We start from the raw sequence: 23,372 nt of genomic DNA, 5'->3' as shown, positions 1-23,372 counted from the left end.
TCTGCTAATTGTTTAAAATCATTGGAAGCAATTTTTCAGAAAATTATTTCAAAATTAAATATTATTAAAACAGTTACACATTGAAAATCTCTTGATATTTTCGAGAAAAAAGTTATTTTTCTTCAATTTCAATAAAATAATTCTGTTTATAGAATATTATTAAATATTCCAAAATCTAATCTTCTATCAAGTTAAAAGTGCCATATGCTGTAAGTAACAGATGAGTAACACATGGTGTTTTTTATATTCTTATGTGAAACCTTTTTCGCTTGCCAGATGGTCTTTCCATTCATTTATGAAAAAATATCAATCTTTTGAAGATATTAAAATTTTTTCTCATCTTTGTATTTGTACGAATATAAACAATAGCATTCCAGCAATTAAACTTTTTTTTAGAATGATTGCATTGTTTTCGGAAATTTCCTGTGATTGAAGGCCTTTTCTTATCCATAAAGTGGCTAGTTTTATTATTTAATTTAAAAATATTTTCCCACTGAATATATTCTTATACTGTAGAAATAAAGTATAATCTTGATGGAGTAAGTAATTAAGTTAGGTTTCAAAATGTCTGTAAATATAAATTATTTTCAGTCCTGTCTTTTGTACAATAAATTCACATCTTTCTGAACCTGGTTTCGCCGTTAAAAAATATTTACGATTTTCATTACTCTCATTGATATTTTTTGAACTAAACTAACTAATTCATGGGCTCAAATCATGCGACTTTTTATACTTTTATCGATTTTTTTTAATGTGACTGAAGAAAAATGCGACCAATCGACTTTCCGTTTTTCTTTGCAGTTCGCTTTACTTAGTTTCAACTTTCGGCAGAATTGAACTTTTAAAATTGAAATGTAAACTAGAAAAAAATGATCGATTTTAATTGAGAACATTAAAAATTATATATTTTTATGGATTTTTAAGAAACATCCCTGTTTGACCCTTTTCTCATTTTTTTCGCTTAAATGTGAACTAAATTAATAGAACCCGATAAGAAAGTGCAACTATCTTTAGTTGAACGTTCTCTCTTTTTGGTTAAAAGTTAGAATATTTGATTGAAAATTTAAATATTTATTTGAATATTCAAAAACGTTGTTAACACTTTATCTTTTAATCGAAAATTCAACTCTTTTGCTAAACATTCGCCTTTTCGTATAATAAATTTGTCGTTTTAGATTGAGAATTCCTTTTTTATGGTAGAAAAGTGATCTTTTTAAGTTTAAAACTCATGTTTCTTGGTTAAAAATGAACTTTTTAGTTTGAAATTTCACGTTCTTCACAAAATTCGAATTTAGCACGAGATTCCACTCTCTGGTCCAAAATTCATATATTTTATTAAAAAATTAATTTCTTTTGTTTGAAAGTCGAATTTTTTGGTTGTAAATGTAACGGTTCGTTTGAAAATTAGTTTTCCTTATAAAAACTTAACTATTTGATTAATAGTCCATTTTTCTGCGTTGAAAATGATCTATAACTGCCTGCTAAACATTTCAAGCGTTTGGCTTAATATTCGTCTTTTTAGATAGGAAATTGGTCCTATTGGACTAAAAATACAATTTTCATGATTGAAAATTCATCTTTTTTTTGCTGAAAATGAAATTTTATATTGAAAATTCAACAATGGTCTAAAGAATTCGTCTTTTTGTCTAGGAATTAAACTATTTGGTTAAGACAACTATTTTATTTGAAACTTCGCCTTGTTTGATTGATATTTCAATTATTTCATTGCAAACGCAACGTTTTGGTGGAAAATCTAACTTTTTTGGTTGATAATTCAACGATATTTTAAAGAATTCGTCTTTTTCAATTGAAAATTCAACTATTTGGTTGGAGTTTGATCTTTTTTGTTTGATAATTGGACCATTTAGTTGAAAATTCATCTTTGTATGTGGAAATTAGACTAATTGGTTAAAAATTCAAGTACATTATTAGGAATTTGTTTCTTTTGAAACAATTGTTCTTCTTTTTTAAATTTATTTATTTTGTTTTCTCTTGAAAGTTTTTAACTATTTTGTTGTAAATTTTTTCTTTAATTCAACTATTTAATTGAAAATTAATCTTTCGAGTTTAAAATTCAACTTCAAATATTTTATTGAAAATGCAATATATTTCTAAAAAAAATCTTAGGAATTTAAAGTGTCTTTTTTTTGGCTGTGAAATATAAATGATTAAAAAATGAATCATTTCATGTACAAATAATACAATATCAAATTGAAAGCCTTAATTTTTCAAAGATTTTCAGTTCAAAACGAATATAAAATCTGAACTTTTTTCGTTTGAAAATAATTTAAGTTGAAAAATTTTACAATTTTGTTTCTTTGATGACAATTTAAAAAAAATTGTTTTACATTTAAACGAAGTGAATAAATAAAGTTATTATTACAGTCATTTTGTGCCTGATATTGTTTCTTTTTTTTGCATTATAGAAAAATTTGAAGCGACTTGTGCACATTTTTTGAAATACCATTTTTTTTCGACTAATACGACTTTTTCAGCCTTGTAGTCGATCCGAGCCCTGAATTCCTTAAAAAAGAAGCCTGAATACTTAAAGCAAACCTTATTTATGTCATTATTAATAGCTCATACTAAGTGTTTGTATTAATAATAATATTAATTATTAATAACTTCACTTCTCTAAAGTCTAACAACCAAGGAGGTGATTCATAAACTTAACATATGTATTCCTAGATGTATATATGGGGCATGGTTAATGACAACCAGCACCTCCCTACAATTTACAGGTACAAGTAAAAAACTAGAGAGCAAAAGACAAAAAGGAAAAACACATAAGACCCTACGAGACTTCAGTTGCGTTACAGCCAGCACAAGTAAAGGTACCATCGAGTGTAATTTACCATTTACCATTCCCGTCTGATTTTCCTGCTACTAACACAATTGTTCTCTGCAAAAAATACAATGAAAATTACATTCTTATCGTAAATTGTCCGCCTTAATTTCAAGTTCTTACAAGTTTTATGAAATACTTTTCTTTAAATCTTTGGACTATGGGAAATTTACAATTTTCATCTAAACTATCTTTAAAAATTTACAATTTTTTGGAAAAACTGCTTATTTATGCCGGAATCTTTTATTTGGTTTTTACGTTTAACCCTTAATGTACATTGTGGGTGCCTGTCACCCCAAGAAATTTTCAGACTCTTATAAACCATACTTAATTCGAAAAAGTTGAGTAAGTGTCGCCATCTAGCACATCTAGTACACTATTTCAAAAGTATAGTCATATATTTTCAGGTTAAAATAATGTAAATTGCGTGAGTTGTGAATTTTTAAGTAAAAACCCCATTTTTGCACTTTTTTTCAATAATTTTTTTAATAAACTTAAAATAAATAAAGGGCTATAAAATCAACTCTACCTTATAAAAGATACCTTAAACTATATCGGATGATTTTATTGTGACAAAATATTCAATAGAAGTTAAACAATACATGATTAAATACGCGGGGGTGCTGAACACCCATGATGCATTTCACCGTGATTTTTACCATGTATGCACTTTGAGGGTTAACGTATTATAGATTTATTTTTTATCCAATGATAAGATGCAATTTTCATTGGTCTTTTTACATTTTTTAAAACTGAACTAACACTGTGGTTGCAGTATGTAGGAGAACACATCGTCTTTTTCTCACCTTCCTCACAAATTATTTCGCCGGAACTGGCGATCTTTCTGCACTTCGCACCTCGCAAAAATATCAAAAAAGAAATTCATATTCTGGAGAATATAATCTAAGGTCGATGATTTATTCTTCACGTAGAAAATTTTAGGAAACTACGTAATCTCTATTTGCGAAACATTGGAAGCTGTTTCTAAATAATATTTTCTGTATATAATGACACTATACGTTACACTCCTCGTTGTGCAAAACACAGGCACAAATAATAAAAAGTAGATAAAAATGGACTAGATAACTGACATTTCTATAGATAGTAGATAATTAACTGCTTAAATCGTCGACATATAACAATGAAGATAAGAAAAAAAGTTAGATAATAGATTGCAACCTAGAACTCATTTGCTTGAATGTATGGAATGTGCCTGGAGATTAAAGCTTTGGTTGACTTAACGATAAGAGCATGTACTGCCTGCAAATTTGTGCATGTTAGCAAAAGCTTGCATTTGCTTGATTTTTTTCTCTGGTAATTTTTTTAATTATAAGTGTTCCGTAAAAAGTGAATTAAGTGGGGGAAACCGAGGTATTGGAAAGAAGCAAGGTGTGAATAATGTGGCTTTTTGATCAATAATTAGTAATGATTAATAATTAATAATTATTAATTATTAGTAATGATTAATCTTTAATTATTATGAATAAAAACAGTTTTGATAGAGTGAATATCAAGTGTCTTCATCTTTTGTATTTTTCCGTCGAGTTGATACCATCGCCTCAAAACTTCTGCCTTTCATCGAAAGTTCTACAGTTTGAAAATTCCTATCAGTTTGATTTTGAAATACTATAATCGTATTTTTTTCTTCTGCAGTAAGTCTAGAACGGTGGTGCAGACTAAGGGGAAATCTACTGTTTTATTTCAAAACGAGAGAACAGTGGTCAGAACCGCTGGGTGTAATTATTCTTGAGCATTGCTCTGTTCGAGTGGAACCAGCGACGAATCTGATTCCTTATGGATTTAGTATAGGTAAGAAAAAAAAAATTTAAATATGATAATTATCAATGAGAAATCCAACAAATGCTAGACCGTCCGAAATTATTCCTTAAAAATGCAAGCATTTCGACAATTTTGAAATGCTTGAAAAAGTCAGTGAGTTTCTGTAAGTCACTTTAAATTACGGTCAAAGATACTAAATTTAAATTGTTTTTATTTTAATTAAAATTTGTCATTTCATTGATAAGAGATGTTATGTTGAAAATTTTATAAGATTAAAATTCTGGTCTTTGAATATTGATGATCAGGAAAAAAATATTGGTCAGGGAACAATCAGGGAAGTTTGAAAATTATGTTTTGCGGCGACCCTGATACAAGCATCTTGTTAGTAATTAATTTTCCTTGAATTTATTTTAATAATAATTATATTGCCTCAAAACTTTATACAAAAATCATTTCTTGTTGAAGCTTCGTAGTTTTAGTTAAAAATTCATGTTTTTTTTTTTGTCAACAAACTAATATGGTTGAATTTTTCTTTTAAAGCAATAATTTGGTTGAAAATTAGTTTTCTTGTTGAATATTAATATTTAAGGGTTGAAAATTCAACTGTTTTACAGAAAATTCGTCTCTTCACTTGAAAGTTCAACAATTTTGATGAACTTTCTTTCTTGATTGAAAAATCTTTATTTATTGAAACTTTGTATTTTTTATTGGACAATTTTACTTCTGGTTTGAAAGTTGAAGGCAGTAAGAAGTTACTTTGCTTTGTTGTTGATTCATCCTCTTTGGTCGAAAATCATATTTTTGAATTGAAAATTCAATTATTTTCACAGTAATATAATCTTTTTTTTTTGCTGAAAATAAAATTTTTTTGAAATTGGTTGAAAGTTGATCTTCTTTGGCTTAGGACTACGATATTATTTTTTTTAATTTGTCTTTTTTTGTCGACTTCAACTGTTTTTTATTTCAAATTAGAAATTTGTTGTTGAAATATCTACTATTGTGTTATTAGCTGAGAATGCATTTTGTTTTTTTGAACATTCAAATAATTGTTTGAAGATGAACCAAGTATGAAAAATAATCATTTTATTGTAATAAAACTACATAATTTTAGTCAAAAATTCATCTCTTTTGTTGAAAATTTGTTTTTGTTGCGGTTTAAAATGAAATTTTGTGTTGAATATTCATATTTCAGCATTGAAAATTCAGCTTAAACGTTCAACACCTTTAATGAATTTGTTTTTCTTTCTTGACTGGAAAATCTTTGTTTGTTGAAAATTCGTTTTTTGGTTGGAAACTTCCACTCCTGGGTTGAACCACTTTGTTAGTATTTCTTTTTGTTAACAAATGCATCATTTCAGTTGTCAATTTTTTATTTTTAATGTTATTTTATTGTAATTTGATGGCAATAAAAATAAAGAAGACGAAAGAAGGAGAAAAGAAGGGAGGGGATGTGGTTGGCTGCCTTATCATTTTTCTTTCCTCTTTTTTTATTTTTGATCGAAATTTAATTTTTTTGGGTTGAAAACTCAACATTTTGTAGAAAATTCGTCTTTTCGGTTCAAATGTATCATTTTTTGTTGAAATATCAACTAGTTGTTTGAAAATTCATGTATTTTGTTGAAAATTCGTTCTTTTTGTGTAAGAAATTAATCTTCTTGGTTCGAAAACTCGGCTTTTTGGTTGAGAATTTATCTTTGTAGGTTGAAAATTCAGCTATTTCGTTGAAAATGTAACTATTTTGTTGAAAATGATTTCTTTTTCAAATATTAAATATTATATTTTTCGTTAAAAATTCATCTTTCTGTTGAAAATCCAACTATTTATGGTTGAAATATAATCGGTGATGAATTGTTAAAAATTGTTCAAACCTTTTTTTTTTATTCCAGTTTTAAAATAATGAAATCTAAAAGGCGAAAATCACGTGATCTTGTTTAAAAATTGAATTATTTTGTAGAAAATTTTGTTCGCCCTTCTGGATTGAAAATTAATTTTTTATGGTAGAAAAATCATATTTTTTGGTTGTTAGAAATAAATAAATTTGAGATTTTTGAATTCAGTTGTTAAAATAATGAAATCTAAAAGGCGAGTATAATTTGAATAACCAAAACATTTCAATTTAAAAAAAAAAACCTTCAGAAGATTCTTAGATCACTATATGTGGATTTATTAATAAGAAATTATTGATTTTAATTTTTTTCTTTAAAAAGTAATCTCTACTTTTAAATTTCCTTATTTAAAAATTTAAAGTTGTATTCATATAATATCACAATATCACCAGATAGAAAAGGGAAAAACGTTATTTCCGATGCGGAAAATCCGGGAATTGGAAAATAAAATTTCGCTAGACATCCTGACTTTAATTATCATGATAATTAAAGTAAGTAATTAAAGTAATTAAAGTAATGTATGATAATTATATTTTTTAAATCTTTTCTCTACAATGTGTAATGATTTCTTAAGATTGTCTTATGCAAAAAACCCTTCTCGATAAAAAATATTATTTAAAAGAGGCCACCCTAAAGTAGATCATCATTAATTAAAAATACTAATTTACGTAAAATAATTAATAGTTAAGGAACGATACGTGTTAATTTATTAAAATCACAATTAATTATTTTACACACATATATATATATATATATATATATTATTATTATTATCTGCTGTAGGGTAGTCCCACCTAACTAATTTCGTACTGCCACCTTTAAGTTATAGCTTCGAGATTTAGAAATCTTGAAACTTAATCGGTATAAAATCTACTTTTCAGTATTCGACGGAGGTTTATATCAACAATTAGGCGCCAACTCGTCGGAAGATAGAGACAGTTGGTTGCAGGCACTTCAGTCAGCCAGTTACGATCACATGCGAAGTCAGTTATCATCTCTAAGACAGAGGATCGAAGCTTGCAGTGGCCACAAGCACGACACTGACATTCAGATGTTGCGCCTGCAACGTGGAATCGTTACAGGTTCATCAAGCGTTTTTAAATGTGAAACACACTTTGTAGTATTTATAGATAATTACGAATGAAATATTTTGTTTAGAACTCATTACAAATCCATTAAATAGTGCGCTTTGTAGATCCTGCCGAGATTCCAATCTGCGAAGTCTCTTTGGCCTGTGATAACCTACTTTGCGATGGACATGGCAGACCTCCTAATCCCGTTTTGGAAGTGGATTTTCAAACAAGTCGATCTAAAATGTGGATCAAATATGCCAGAACTGAAGTAGTTGAGGTAAAATATCGAATACAAATAAATCCAACTGTCCTAAGTAATTTCAATTGATTTCTTTTAAAGATTGTAATTTTGTAACTGAAACAAATCTGTTCTCAGTAAGACGTATATGGGTTTAGGAATCTGAAACCAAGGTTAATAAAATAAAATTTCAAAGTGGCCGCTGAACCGGAAAATGGGAATTTTTTGAGACCGGGAAATGACTGCATTTGTTTTTTACCGGGAATTTTATAAGTTTGCAGACAAAAAAATCTGTCAGTTTGATTTCAACCGTTTTTTAAATAACTATATAAATTGTAATCTTTCTCATTTATATCATTCAGTTTACAATGCGTAATTCGAAAATCTGCCACTTAAAAAATTTCCATTTTAGATTTCATTTTTAAGCGTACATTTCCATTTAAAGAATTTTAAAACTCAGTTTTACAGGCGTAAAAAACTAAAAATTAGAAGCGTTTGAAATCGACTATTGTGGATAATAAAACTTTTTTAGTTGATAAGCTGTGAATATACACAAACATTTTAATGATTTTTAAAATTAAACCGTACATGCAGGATTAACAAGTGATTAATAATTAATTTTACATGACGATTCGAAATCAATTTAAAATTTAAGAATTTCCGGATTTTTACGTTAATGATTAAACTTTTTCCATTGGAAAGTCTTAGTAGTTAAACACATGTAAACGTCGGATTGAAACTTTATAAACTATTTAAAATTTTTAGGTAACTCCGAAACAATATATTTATATTCAAAGACTTGTATTAAATTGAAAATATTGTTTTAATATAAAATTGGAAAAACTGTTTAATATTTAGAAATTTTTTGACTGTTCACTTAAAATCAGCAATTAAAAATTAAATATTCAAAACTAAAGTCTAAACTTTGATACTATTTAAATTGTTTTACTCCACAAAATTTAATTTGTAAATTAAATTGTAGAATTTTGATTCATAATGAATATTGAATACCTATTATTATTCCTAGAAAAAAATCGAGTAAGTTGAAAAGTTATTTAGATTTCGAAAATTATTATGTTTCAAATTTAAATATTAATAATTCGATACTTTCAAATTTATAAAATAATAGTTCTAAAAAATGCATTAAAAATTGCATCATTTTCTCAAATAATTTTCTTCAAATTAAATGTTGAACATCATCAACTGAACAATTCAAAATTAAAGATATTTCAATTTCAAATCTGTAAAATTGAAATAAAAAACGTTTAAAATTACATGCCGTAAAAAAGACTTTAAAAATACTCTTAAAAACTGTGGAGCTTTGATTAATAAATATTTAAAATTGAAAACTTGATCATTTTTTTTGTGGAAAATTTACCATAAAAAACGCAAATTATCCATAAAAAAATTCTGTAATTTTGAAGATTTACAATGCGAAAATATTCAATTTAGAAGATTTAGAATTTAAAACTCTTGACATAATTTTAGAATTTTTATTTGCAGATTTGCGTAAAGTTTAATGTTTTAATTTTGAATTTTTACAAATTAGATATTTGATAATTTTATAACTTCAAAATTGAACTATAACAAATTTCACGTTAAAAATTGTTGGTCTTTATATTACACCAATTAAATATTGAAGATTCATCACTTGAAAATAATCAAAATTGAAGAACTTGTCATTTGTAAATCTTAAAAATTTTGGAACTTTGAATTGTAAATGTTGAAATTGGAGAATTGAAGATTTTTTATCTTGAAAATTTACAATTAATGATTATGCAAGTTATACATTTAAAAAATCTGTAATTTTGAAGATTTAAAATTGGAAAATATTCAATTTATAAGATTTAGAATTGAAAGCGCTTGACATGATTTAATTTTTTTGTAGATCTGTAAAATGGAATAAGTTTCAATTTTGAACACATAAGAAGTATTGAAAATTGAGAAATTTTTAGTTTTAAATCTTCAACATTCAAATATTAATACAAAAAAAGTTGCAAATTACATACCTTCAAAATATAAATCTTGAAAATTGAATAATTTTCCATCCTATGTATACTTGAGAAATCCAAGAATTTTCTATTGTAACTCTTAAAAATTGTAGAACTTTGAACTATAATATTTAAAATTAAAATAATAAAATAATTTTCTATTTAAATCTTCATAAATAAATATTTTTCCATTTTTCATTTTCAAAATTGAGTTATTTTCAAAAACTCATTGAAAATTACATCATTTTAAACTATGAAAATTCCAAATTAATGGATATTCAATTGTATATCTTGAAAATGAAAGAATTTTAAATTGTATAAGTATAAAAATTGAAGAATTTTCAATGGTAAATCTTGAATTGTAAATCTCAAAAATCAAAGAATTTTAAATGTAACTATTCCATTTTTGTTTGGTAGGAAATTGAACTGTTATCTTAAACATTCATCTTTCTGGATAGAAAATTAATCTTTTTTTAATTCCTGTACTTGGAAATAATAAAGATTTAAATATTACATGATAAATTAAATGATAAAAAATGATTTGTTAAATTTAATGATAATATTAATATTATTAATCCTCTTTGTCTCAAAGTGTTTTCTGAAAAAATTCGTCTTTTTGGCTTTAAAATACAACTCTTTTGCTGAAAATTGATCTTGTTTGGTTGAAAATTGTCGGAAATTCGCCTGTTTTGTTGAAAGTGCAATATACCAGGTATATTAATTTTATCTCCAAAAATGTTCTCCTTTTTTATTATCCTAATTTCGCGAAAAATCACCCTTTTATCTCTATTTTAAGAGAAATTTTGGCTTTGAAGTTTTTTCAGTTTTATTGTTTTATGTTTTGACAATTCTGCGATAGAAAAAAAATTTGTATAACGAACATTGAAAAAGGGCGACAAATTTTAGTTCTGACTCGGGATGTCTTATCAGTGTTTGATAGTAACGCGTTACCAGACAAGTTACTTTTTTTAGTAACAGTAACGGTAAAGCGTTACAAATTTATAGTGACGGTAATGCAAAGTAACGCACGTTACCGATCGTTACTTCATAAAATGTTTGAATACGGGATTACCGAGCAGTACATCTGTTGAGCGACTGTTCAGTAGGGTGGTCAAATAATTTTTTTTTCTCGAATTTTTATGTATACCGGCCGGAAATTTGTTCGAATCCACACAAAAATAAATCCATTTCAATAAAATCGTATTTAGAATTGCCGCAAGCCAGATATGAAGTTTAAAAAAGTATTTCCCATTAGAAAAAAGATGTTTTTCTAAATTTTTATGCAGAATCCTCAACATTATCGGAGATAATGAATTGTTTGACCATTGACTCTTGTTAGCATTGTTGAACTATCACCTCCCTCTGATTGAAAATTGAAGATCAAATGAAACAATTTCTATGAGAAATACGTGTTAAACTTCATGAGGATTGCAAAACCTCTAAATATTATTTTTCTTTTTCAAAAAAAAAAAAAAATGGATTTATTTTTATGTGGATTCAGCTACCATTCAGCACGGCCGAATTGATTTTTTTAGACAAAAGGCATTGCATGAGCGATGAAGTATTCATTCAAGTGTACTAAATTCTTAAGATTATTTCTGGACATTCTAATAACGTATTAAATATTTAATTTAAAAAAAGTTACGGTAACGCGTGTCAAACACTGGGTCATATACCTTAACTTGGCTCTGTTTCTGAATTTCAGAGAAGTAGTAATCCAGGGTTTCTAACGACTGTGAGCTTTAGAGCGAGCGATGGTTTGAATATGGATAGCAGGGTCAGAATAACTGCGTTTGATGTGAGAGAAAGAGTCAGTCAGACAGCAACGCCGATTGGAAGTGCAGTTATGATGTTGAGTGCCATTCAAGACACACCAAGGCGAGATTTTTACTTTATAATATTCATTAAATTTCCGCAAAATATATTAGCATAATCATTTATGTGAATAAGGTTTGATTTTAACCATTTTTTTATTTCTCAGACTGAGAATACCTTTAAAATCCGCCAAATCAACGACTGTTGGATTTTTAACTGTAAATGTATGGAATTTGGAAGCAGAAGATAAAGGAAATAGTACTGAAAGCACTCCTTCAAGGAACGTATTAAGTAATAGTAGTCAGGTAATTTTTATAATAATTTGATAATACAATTATAGGAAAGGAATTTGTGTTTTGGAATTAATCAGCAGATTTTAATTAAATTATAATCATTCCGTCTAGGTAATGTGCCATAGAAGGTCGCAGTCTTTACCTCCTAGATTAGGTACGAAAATTAAACTCCCACATCAGGGCCAGTTGAAACTTCTTTTTGCCAATCCTCATATCCAAACGTACAGGTGAATATTTAGAATGATTTTACTTTTATTTATAGAAAGGCTTGAAAATTTGATATAAAAAGCAGGGTGGGCACTAGCACGGAAATTTTGTGACATCGGGAAATGGCAATAAATTTTTTTGTTTTGAACGGGATTTGTAAAATTTTTTTTTAAATCTGTCCAAACTTGATTTCAACCGTTTTTAAACAAAAATAGTTCAATTGTTATGCTTTTCAATTGCGATATCATTCAGTTCAATTTCAGTTTCCATTTTAGATTTTAATTTTTAAGTGTACATTTTAATTTAAAGAATTTTAAAATGCTGTTCTAAAGACTTAAACAATTGCTTCTGAAATTGAAGATTTTGTATAAAACAGATTTTTATTTAATCGGCTGTGAATATAAATTAATTAATGATCTTCAAAATTGAACTGTACTTTAAGGATTAAGAATTTAATAATAATCAATTTTACAAGACGAATCGGAATTAGTTCATAAATTAAGAATTTCCCGATTTTAGTGTTCAAAATTAGTCTTTCAATTGGAAAGTCTTATTAGTTAAATAAATGTGAACGCCCGATTGAAACTTTATAAAATGTTTTTAATTTTTAAATAACTTCAGAATAATATATTCATATTTATAAAATTTTTATTGCTAAGTCAAATTCTTGAATTCTGAGGTATAAATTACAATTGAACAATTTTTAGAAAAAATTCGAGTAATTTGCAGACATTTAGAACTTTTAAAACGATTGAAAATGACTTTAATATTTGAAATGGTTTTAAATAATGTAAGCGACGTGTCTACGAGTACCAACAAAATCCGACTATTCATACCGAAATTTAGGTGCAAAATGTCCACGGCCTAATTTAAAACAAATTATAGATTTTGGCAGATTTCGAACACAAAATTTAGAAGTTTTTTTAAAGAATTTTGAAGGGTTTCAGACGAATATAAAACGTTTTTTAAAGATTTCTTAGAAAATTGATTTTATTTTGAAAAATTAATTTCGAGAGAATATTTAAAAAGATTTAGAAAGTTTGACAAAATTTTCAAAAATGAATGTAAATGATTTTAAGAATTTTTGTTTTTAATTTGACAGAATTGAAAAAAAATTCAGGAAAATTTTAAATCATTTTAAAAGATGTTTAGAAATTCTGAACAAATTTCAAAAATAATATAAAATTTGAAAAAATATAAAGCAGCGTGATGTTTCAAGATTTTGAAATAAAATTTTCAAGCATTTTAGCGATTTTTATACTGTTTAAAATGAAAATAATTAGTTTGGTAATTTAAGACGTGTTCATTTTACAACAAATTTAATTGTTTAATTTGTTATGTATTCAGCTTAAAATTGCTTAAAATTATATAGTTTTGAAACATTTTGAATTCATTGATTGATTCTTCAATTAAGAGCATTGAAAATTATAACGCAGATTTTTATTTTTTTAACTGAATCTGAATCCTTGAACTCTACAATTTATAAAAGCTTAAAGTTATCAATTTGGCATTTGAACTGCACTCAATTTAAAATTTTTCATTTGGAAAGTTTTAGTAGCTTCTATTTTATATGTGTAAATTATTAAGCATTTGAATACATTTTTGAACTGAAAAACTTTTTAAACTTCAATTTAAAAAGTTTAAAATTAAACATTTCCTCTTTGAATGCATTAGTCTGCAGTTCAGTTTTAATTGATTTAAATGGAAAAATCTTTAGCTTTAGAGTTCGAATTATTTAATTTCATTGACCGTGAGAAATGTTTGCTAACCGGGAAATGACCGTGAATTTTTTCTATGGTTAAAAAATCCACGAGCCGATGAATTCATTTTGTTTCTATATGACTAATTTTACTTCTAGGTTTCATTCGGGATTAGGAGGAGATATTTGTGTGCACGAAATAATGGCAGAGAGTAAACTCTGCTTCCAATTTCCACAGCAATTGCTGTAAGTATTCGGTATTTTGTCTTTGTTTTGTTTATGTTCAAAGAGATTAAATAAAAAGTAAACACCTGATTACAGTGGAATTTGGATACAAGAGGAGAAGGAATTGTTGCAAGAAGTTGCGGGAATGGGTGAATTAAGGGAACCCTGGCACACAAAACAAGTAGAACTTCTCGACCGCCATTTACATCTTTTACATTTATACTCCCAGGCTAAAGAGAACTTAACTGCTTTCAAAGGTTTAAATAGAAATAGAACCATTCTTCCGAGGGGTTGACCAATCGACTTTTTAATTGTGCCAGATTTGATGATTTCACAAAGATTTCAAAATATGTCAGAAGATTTCTTTAAATCTCACAAATATTTCATAGATTTCTCAAAAATCTTATAAGTATTTAAGAAGATGTCACAGATACAAAAGATTTCAAGAGCTTTTATAAATATTTTACAAAGATTTGAAAAGATTTCGGAAGATTTAAAAAAAAACTTACAAATATTTTAAAAGATTTCAAACAATTCTAGAAGATTTCACGAAGGTTTTTAAAGATTTCAAAGACTTCACATATGTTTCAAAGGATTTCAGAAACTTAAAAAAAAATAGCACAACTATTTGGAAGATGTCAAGAAGATCTAAAAGATTTTACAATTTCACGGTGATTTGAAAAGATATAAAATTATACCAGAAAATTGAAAAAATCTTACAAATATTGCACAGGTTTTCAAAAATTTCACAAAGATTTAAAAATATTTCACGAAGATATAAAAAGTTGCACAATCGTTTCAAAAGATTTTTGAAACTATTTTTCTTCAAATATTTAAAATGCTTTTACAAATGTTTATAAAGATGTCAGAGGATTGAAAAAATCTCACAAATATTTAAAAAAATTTCACAGATTTCAAATATTTATTACAGATTTTTGAAAATTTCAAAAGCTTTCACAAAGATTTCACGAAGATTTAAAAACTTGTCAGAAGATTTTTAAAAAATCACAAACATTTCAAAGGTTTTCCAAAGATCTTAGAGTTTTAAAAAGACTCTAGAATAATTCAAAAAGATTTCAGAAAGATTGTTAAATATTTTAAAAGTATTGACAAAGATTTCACTAAGATTTGAAAAGATGTCAGAAGATTGAAAAAACCTTACTAATATTCAAAAGATTTTCAAAGATTTCAGAATATTTCACAAGGATTTCAAAAATATTTCAAAAACTTTCACAAAGATTTCAATCAGTATAAAATATTTCACGTGGATTTCGAAAGATTTGAGAAGCTTTAAAAAAAATCTCGCAAATTTTTTGCAGATATTAGGAAAATTTCAAAGATTTCTAAAGAGATTTAAGAAGATTTCAAATATTTCAGAAATTTCTCAAAGATTTAAGTAAGATTTAATAGATTTCAAAAATGTTCACGAACATTTCAGAAGATTTTAAAAGATTTGACACAGATTTCGAAAATTTTCAGAATCCTTTACACATTTTACAAATATTTTGAAGATTTCAGAAAAATTTCAAAGATTTCTAAAGCTCTCACAAGGATGTCAGAATATATTTAAAAATCTCACAAATATTTCAAATATTTTAAAAGATTACACATATTTCAAAAGATTCCAGTGGACTTCAAAAATTTCGAAATTTTTAAAGATTTCACATAGATTTCTGAAGCTTTAAAAAGTCTTTCTAATGTTTTGAAGATTTCAGGAAAATGTAAAATATTTTTAAAGTTTTTACAACAATTTTAGAAGATGCCAGCAGATATTAAAAAATGCCACAAATATTTTAAATATTTTAAACGATTTCAAAAGATTCTACAAGATTTCGCAAATATTCCAAATATTTAACAACGTTTTTCAAAGATTTCACAAAGATTTCAGAATGTTTATAGATTTCAAAATATTTCGCGAAGGTTTCAAAAACTTTCACAAGGATGTCAAAGAGTTCAAAATATTTTACATGGATTTTGAAGTATTTCAGAAGCTTTAGAAAAATCTCACAAATATTTTGCATATTTCAGAAAAATTGGAAATATTTCTAAAGCTTTCACAAAGATTTCAGAAGATATTAAAAAAACTCAAAAATAATGAAAAAGATTTCAGAGATTTCAAAAGACTCCAAAAGATTTGAAATATTTCAGAGAGATGTCAAAGATTGAATTAAGATTTCAAAATATTTCAGGAAGATTACAGAAGATTCAAAAAGATTTGACACAGTTTTCGAAAGATTTGAGAATGTTTCAAAAATCTCACAAATATTTAGAATATTTTAAGAAAATTTCAAAAAGTTCTAAAGCTCTCACAAAGATGTAAAATCTCACAAATATTTTAAACGATTTCACATATTTCAAAATATTCCAGATGTCAAAGATTTAATGAAGATTTCGAAATATTTCACGAAGATGTAAAAGGATTTCGAAATATTTTAAAGATATTAAACAGATTTCGAAATATTTCAGAAGCTATAAAAAATCTCACAAATATTTTGAAGATTTCAGGGAAATGTCCAAATTGTTTCAAGCATTCACAAAGATTTCAAAAAATGTCAGAAGATATTTTAAAATCTCACAAATATTTTAAGTATCTTAAGCGATTTCACAGATTTCAAAATATTCCAGAAGATTTCACAAAGACATTAAATATTTAACAAAGATTTCAGAAAGATTTAAAAGACTTAAAAGAGATTTTAGGGGGTTTATAGATTTAAAAAAGTTTCACGAAGGTTTAAAAAACTTTCACAAAGAGTTTAAAAGATTTCAAATGGATTTCGAAAGATTTTAGAAGCTTTAAAAAAATCTACCAAATGTATTGAAAATGTTACGATGATTTCCAAAGATTCCAGAATAATATCAAAGATTTAAAAAGATTTCACTAAGATATCAAAGACTGGTCAACCCCTCGAATTCTTCCTATTTTACCCAGAAATATTGAACTTCCTATTAATAATATAATTATACAAATAAATTCTTTAATCTCTTTAATTGCAGGAAGTTATTTTAAGCAATCATCAAGAAAAAACGACAGGTCTTTGGAATTCGCTCCTCTGAATTTACACCTTCAGAGAATGTGGGTTCATAATGATACTCTAAATAAATGTGGCTTTTATGACACGATGAGCGTCGGTGCTTTCACTGCTCATTCTCACAAAAACAAGAATGGTGGCCTCATAAGGTAAATATATCGTCGCACTAGAGTTATACTATGCCATATCCACTTTTTGACATTTTTGAACTATTATTATTTTTAGGCTCGGTAAAAGTTAAACTTTATTTTTTAGTAAGTGTATCTTTGGACTTAATTTCCTCATCTGTTACAATTATTAATTAAAATAGTAACGTTAATTAAAACTGAGAATTATATTATGCCATGTCATTTTTTGAAATGCTATAAGTGAAAAAATGCCAACTTCATAGTGCATATTTCATATGTATAACCTAAGTTCAATCTGAAAAAAAAAACAATTTTCAAAAATATATTTAACCTTAAAAGTAACCATAGGAATATTACTCAAAAGTCAATAATTGCAAATAACTCATTTAATTCCAGATATGTAATATAACATAATAATGTAAACTATTATTCTTTACTTAAGAAATCGATTATAAATAGTTAATTTATAAATAAATTGTAGACATGGCGTACTATAATTCTCAGAAAAAAATTAATTTTTTGAATCTCATATTATGCCATGTCCAAAACCAATTTCTCATATCAACTAAAAAAAGATTCATAATATTACTAACATTTTTGTTAAAGTGTTTTTAAGCATGCATTATTTTTCACCTGTAAAATTATTTCGATATTAGGCGTTTTTCTAGAGTATATTATGTTTAAACTTTGAACCTCATTTTATCAGTTCGACTGTTGAGCAGCCTCTTGTCACCGAGAGTTGAAAATGGTCCATATGTGGAAAACGGTCATGCGAATGAAAGAGTTAGAAACTTTTTAAGAATTATGAAAGATCTGAGGAGAAATGGTTTCGGTTTTATTTTCAAATAATAATTTTAAGTTTTTCAGACTCTAAAATGTGGATTAAAAAATATGTAAGACTTTGAGGCCATTTTTTTCATTTTTCAAGATTTATCAATATTTTAGGTAAAGTGAATTTTTTCAGGGTATAAAAAAAAGTTCTTAAATTTCATGGAAAATTTTTAAATCATTGTTTCTTAAGGAATTTCAAGATAAAATCGAAAAAAGATCACACAACATTTTAAATTATTTCCTAAAATCTTTAAAAAGCGTGAAAGATTTCAAAGCACAATGTTGCCATATTACATAATTTTAGAACAAGTTTGAGTAAGTTTAAGAGATATTCAAAAGTTTTGAAACAATTCAAAAATGATTAAAACTTGTAATGATTTTTAAAAAATTTTGTAAAGTTTCGCGGTAATGAAAGACATTTTTTCAGGTTACTAAGAAAAATTAAAATAATTTTTTATTTCGAAAAATTAATTTGAAGAGATTCTTTAAAAATATTCTAGAAGATTTCAAAAATAGTCAAAGAAGAATCGAAAAAATTTCAAGGCAATTTTTTTATTCTTACAGAATAAATAAAAAATGCAGCACAAGTTTAAATAGTTTTTATAAATTAGAAGGTTTAGAAGGTCTGATAAGATTTACAAAATATATCATTTTTCTTATATTCGTGTGCAAATTTTTATTAATTTTTCATTTTGACAAATGAACATTAAGAAAAAATTGAAAAAGGTTTTTAAACATAACGAACGGTTTCCTAAAATAGCTTAGAATATTTTAAAGCAAAATGTTTCAATATGGTAAGATTGCAAAATATAAACGAACAAAAATGGGTAAATTCAAGAAATATTGAGTAGAATTTAAAAGAATTTCGAAAGTTTTCAAGAGAATAAATAATTCTTCTTAAAATGGCTGGGAAATTTTTGAAGATTGTAAGGTAATTTTTTTAAATTTAGAATGATTTGAAAATTTTGAGAAAAGTTCGTATCATTCAAAAATATTTTCTGGAATTTAAGACGTTTTAAATAGATAACGAAGATTTTAAAACTCGGAGACATTTTCAAAAAAGGATCAAATTCTAAACATTCTAAACATTTTTTTAAAGGACTCGAATTTTTCATAATATTTCGTGAAATCCTATATTATGAAAAAAATTCTTTAAAATAATCTAGATTCTTTTTTGACAAGCCTGAAATATTTATAAATCTTTTACATTTTCTGAAGAATCTTACGTAAATTATTTTTACATCAATTTAGAATTAAGGTGATAATACTTATTTTCTTTTTCTCACTTCTCAGAATTTAATTTCAATATGGATTTATTATAGCACTTCGGAAAATAATTTTCAATAAATTTGAATGTTGTCAAAGATAAAAAAAATGCGTCAATGGTCTTTCTTTAATAGTGACACACAAATTTTAAATTAATTTAGCTTCGTTACAAAGTCTAATTGATAAAAAAAAATATCACATTTAAGAATTCGTTATTTCATTGTAATAGAAAGCAATATTTTAGGATTTATCATATATCTTGTTTGTCATCTATAGATATAATAATTATATTTATTATATAGTAGCATTATTTTTTAAAACGGCAATATAAAAAAATAGTTCTTCATCACTATATTTAAAAGTGTTTGAATATCCGGAACAAACACAAAATAACGAAAAAATGAATAACAAAGTCATAAATTAGCAAGGAAAAAATTGCCGAATTATAAAATAAATAAATTGTTAAATTCCCATAATTATTTCTATTCCTGAATTTTAAGTTTGACGAAATTTAAAATTTGCCGAAAATAATTAATAAATTATTCATTAATGATTAATTAGATTTATTTTACAAGTCGGTGAATTTTAGTTTCGGTTATTTTTAAATTTGGGATTTTATTATTTGAAATTTGGAAAATTTTATAATTTGATAATATATATTTTTTGCATTTTTTTTATTCATTTGTGTATTTGTTATTTATTTTTTTAAGTTCTAAATATCCATGCAATTTTGTTTGTTTGTTTGGTTTGTGTTAATTATGCCGCTTTTCCTATATTAAAGAAAATAATACGTAAGTACATAAGTCTCATTTACTACCTCACTCTACGCTATGAAGAAAAAATGATTTTCCATATTTATTTTGTAATTTGTATGCCCTGCTGTTGAGGGATATGCTATACTAGAACTTTAGGTTTACAATATTTGTTTTTAATTCACAAATATATTTCTGAAATTATCTTAACTTGATGTATCTAAACTAATTTTTTTTCTTTAGATTAGTACAAGCTTTAAAAGAATCTCCAACCCGCTGTAGTCAATTATACCAGGGAACCTCAAAAATAACAATGGCTCACGATGCGATCCAAGCAATCAAACAATTGCGAAGAGACGTCGTAGACGCAATGCGCTCTCTAATGAAATTAGCGAAAGAGAAGCAGACCAGCGGAATGCTTCCAATTTGCGAGGACATGATCTCGAAAACGCGAATTCTCCTTAGTCTCTGGGACCCAGGTCTCGTCGAAGAGGCCCTGACATTCCTCGACGAGCACAAAGTCGCCAAAGTCCAAGACGATGTAAACAATGACGATCCCCTTTCTCTAGATTTCAAGGCAAACCAAAATCTTTCTCCTTTTCGAAGAATCACCCAGCAACTCAATTTCGACCTGCGAAGTCCCGACTTTGACGATTTTGTCACTCCCGATACTCCAGAGTGTGTGCAGGATATTTGGGCTCGAGAAACCGCAAAAAGTAAATACGCAACTTTTTCTATGAATAGCGAAATCAATACGAAAAAGGAAGCAACCGCAAACGAGAATTTCGTGATATTCCCGGAAGTCGATGATGATCCGAAAGAATCCGCAGCGGAAGATTTGAAAATGAAAGAGGACAGTAAGGAGGAGGAGGAGGAGGAGGATAATAATAACGAAGATGATGAGAAAGGAGATATTGATAAAAATGATATTGATCCAAGTAAGAGGTTCTTGGACACTCAGAAAATGTGCAATTCACCCTCGGCTAATTATTACAAGCCCACTGATGAACCCGAACCCTGGGATATTACTCAGCTGAATATAGAAGCGAGTGTGATGTGTTTGGTTTCGAAAGTTAAATTTCTTTGTGGACGCTGTAGTAGTCCGGCTGTGAGACTTAGGAGTAAAAACGGGATTGGCAGAGCACCGAGTATCAAGGGAAGCTTGCCAAATAATCGAAATATTTCGGGGGTTGTTACAATTCAGCCGAAGAATGGAGTTAAGAGTGAGGAGACGAGTAAATTGTTGGATAGTACGAATAGTTCAAGTCGGCAGCAGAATAGTTCTGGGTCGGATATATCGACTCCGGCATTCGCCAAAGCCAAAGAAGGTGAGACTCAATTTTATTTTTAATTAATATTAAAGGTCTCGAATCGTGTGGATTTTTAAAGAAAAATGCGACTAATAGACCTCTCCGTTTTTAACTACTCCGCCATCTAATTTCACTTTTTTTTAAAACTTTCAACGTACAAAATTTTAATTTCTCATTCATTCTTGACTCAATTTTAAACTAACAGCTTTTCAGTTCGAATTATTTGGAATTGTGTGAATCTTTCATGGTTCAAAAACATTTTTTCAACTTTCAAGCCTAAAATTTTAATTCTTAATAGTTGAAATATTTTAAGTTGGGGTTCGTTACTTGAAAATATTATTCTGTGTTCTTAAAGAAATTATTTTTTTATACAATTTTTTTTGCGAGAACCAATCGACTTTTCAAACGGGTTCACAAAGGTTTAGAGAATTTGTAAATATTTCTAAGGAATCTTTGAGATTTCAAGAAATTGAAAAGATTTCAACCGTTTTTACAGTTATACGTAAACTATATATCAAGTTGTGCTAATCTGAAATTATATTTATTTCAGAACTTAAAATTCTTAAAATTTTGTTTAGTTTTCCGAAATATTTACTTGCTCGTTATAATTATGGTATTATTGACAAAAAATTTACCTGAGGAAAAATATATAATTATACTTAAATTTCAATGTTATAACTGATGGCCTCACTTAATCGAAAAAGATTATTTTACGTAAAAAATATTTGGTACTTTACAAAATTGTTTATCAAATAGAATTTGTTTTCGGCAGAATTTTTTTTCTTATTTCTTACCAAATTTTTGAAAATGATACAACATTATGAAAAACTTTCTCGAGGATTTGAACTTAAGTCATTGTTATAAATAACAAATTATTATCAACTAGAGTTATTAGTTTATAAATTTTTTCGATCGAAAAGTCTTTTTTTTTATTTGATCCATAAAAAATGTGGTAAAGTTCTAGAGAATTTTTTTCCCAAGAAAGAAACTATCATTCATTAAAATCGTATCGTATTAATTTTAAATGTTGGTAATAATCAATAAGAAAAATGTTCACTTAAAACCAAAACTTTTTACATAAACAATTTGCTGAAGTTACAAATTTTTTCATGAGAAAAAATCTTTTTCTTCCTTAAACGAGACTATCAGTAATAATACTGCAATTTTTGATAGTATAATTAATTTTTTTCGTTGATATATCCCCAACGGAGAAAAAAAATCCGATTTCATTCATAGTGTGATAAGTCTGAGAATAAACGGTTTGATATATTCTTATGAATAGTTATGATGGATAAAATTACATTTTTAAACAGCAATTTAGAATTTTGTTCTGATGAATATATTCATATTTCAAAAATATTTTGAAATAATAAAAATGCCAACATGTTTTAAAGATTTCAAAAGATTTTCAGAGCTTAAAATATGTCAACGATTTTATGAAGGCTTTCAATACCAGGGCGGAGTAAAAATACTCAAATTAATCAATTTTTTGGGCATCCGAAAAAAGTAAAAAAAAAATTTGAAATCGATTTTATATCTTATATTCTCTCTTCTGATTTGAACATTCCAATTTTTTGTTAATTAAAAAAATTCTCATTGAAAACAAAATTATAGCGAATTTTTGTATTCACAGTTTTTACTAGTGAACAATAGTAAGAAACAAATAAAATTTCTTACCATTGGAAAAATCGATTGAAAAATTTCAAATAAATTTTATTTTTTATTTTTTGTGTATGGAAAATAATTTTTAAAATGTTTTTGATAAAGTTTATGGAAGTAAATAACCTTAGACGGAGAAAACGCAAGATATATTTTTTTCGTTAAAATATAATATTTCAAAAAATGAAGAATTTAAAATTCAAAAACAAATTTCTCACCATTTGACAAGTCGATTGAACATTTTTTAATTGAAATTTTTTAAATTTTTTGGGTAAAGTTTATGGAAGTAAATAACCTTAGACGGAAAAAGGTAGGGCATTTTTTTTCGTCAAAATATAATGTTTAA

General features: G+C 26.6%; 1 protein-coding gene across 5 annotated transcripts in view; it reads left to right on the top strand.

Annotated features, from left to right (window-relative positions):
- LOC117168846 (inositol polyphosphate-4-phosphatase type I A) overlaps positions 1 to 23,372 on the top strand; it is a 39,453-nt gene that overhangs the window by 2,393 nt on the left and 13,688 nt on the right. For 2 of the 5 annotated variants that reach the window (XM_033354708.1, XM_033354705.1), the window contains exons 3-13: positions 2,742 to 2,834; positions 4,499 to 4,654; positions 7,392 to 7,592; positions 7,706 to 7,860; positions 11,518 to 11,690; positions 11,794 to 11,932; positions 12,032 to 12,147; positions 13,986 to 14,072; positions 14,148 to 14,308; positions 17,046 to 17,229; positions 20,301 to 21,385. In XM_033354708.1, coding sequence (XP_033210599.1) covers positions 2,742 to 2,834; positions 4,499 to 4,654; positions 7,392 to 7,592; positions 7,706 to 7,860; positions 11,518 to 11,690; positions 11,794 to 11,932; positions 12,032 to 12,147; positions 13,986 to 14,072; positions 14,148 to 14,308; positions 17,046 to 17,229; positions 20,301 to 21,385 — 2,550 coding nt within the window. Of the gene's footprint in view, positions 1 to 2,688; positions 2,835 to 4,498; positions 4,655 to 7,391; positions 7,614 to 7,693; positions 7,861 to 11,517; positions 11,691 to 11,793; positions 11,933 to 12,031; positions 12,148 to 13,985; positions 14,073 to 14,147; positions 14,309 to 17,045; positions 17,230 to 20,300; positions 21,386 to 23,372 lie in introns of all 5 variants that reach the window. The other 3 variants (XM_033354704.1, XM_033354706.1, XM_033354707.1) reach the window with 3 other exon arrangements.

This window comes from Belonocnema kinseyi, chromosome 3 (assembly GCF_010883055.1).
Source record: "Belonocnema kinseyi isolate 2016_QV_RU_SX_M_011 chromosome 3, B_treatae_v1, whole genome shotgun sequence".
Lineage (NCBI taxonomy): Eukaryota > Metazoa > Arthropoda > Insecta > Hymenoptera > Cynipidae > Belonocnema > Belonocnema kinseyi.
This window is presented reverse-complemented; position numbering and strand designations above follow the sequence as displayed.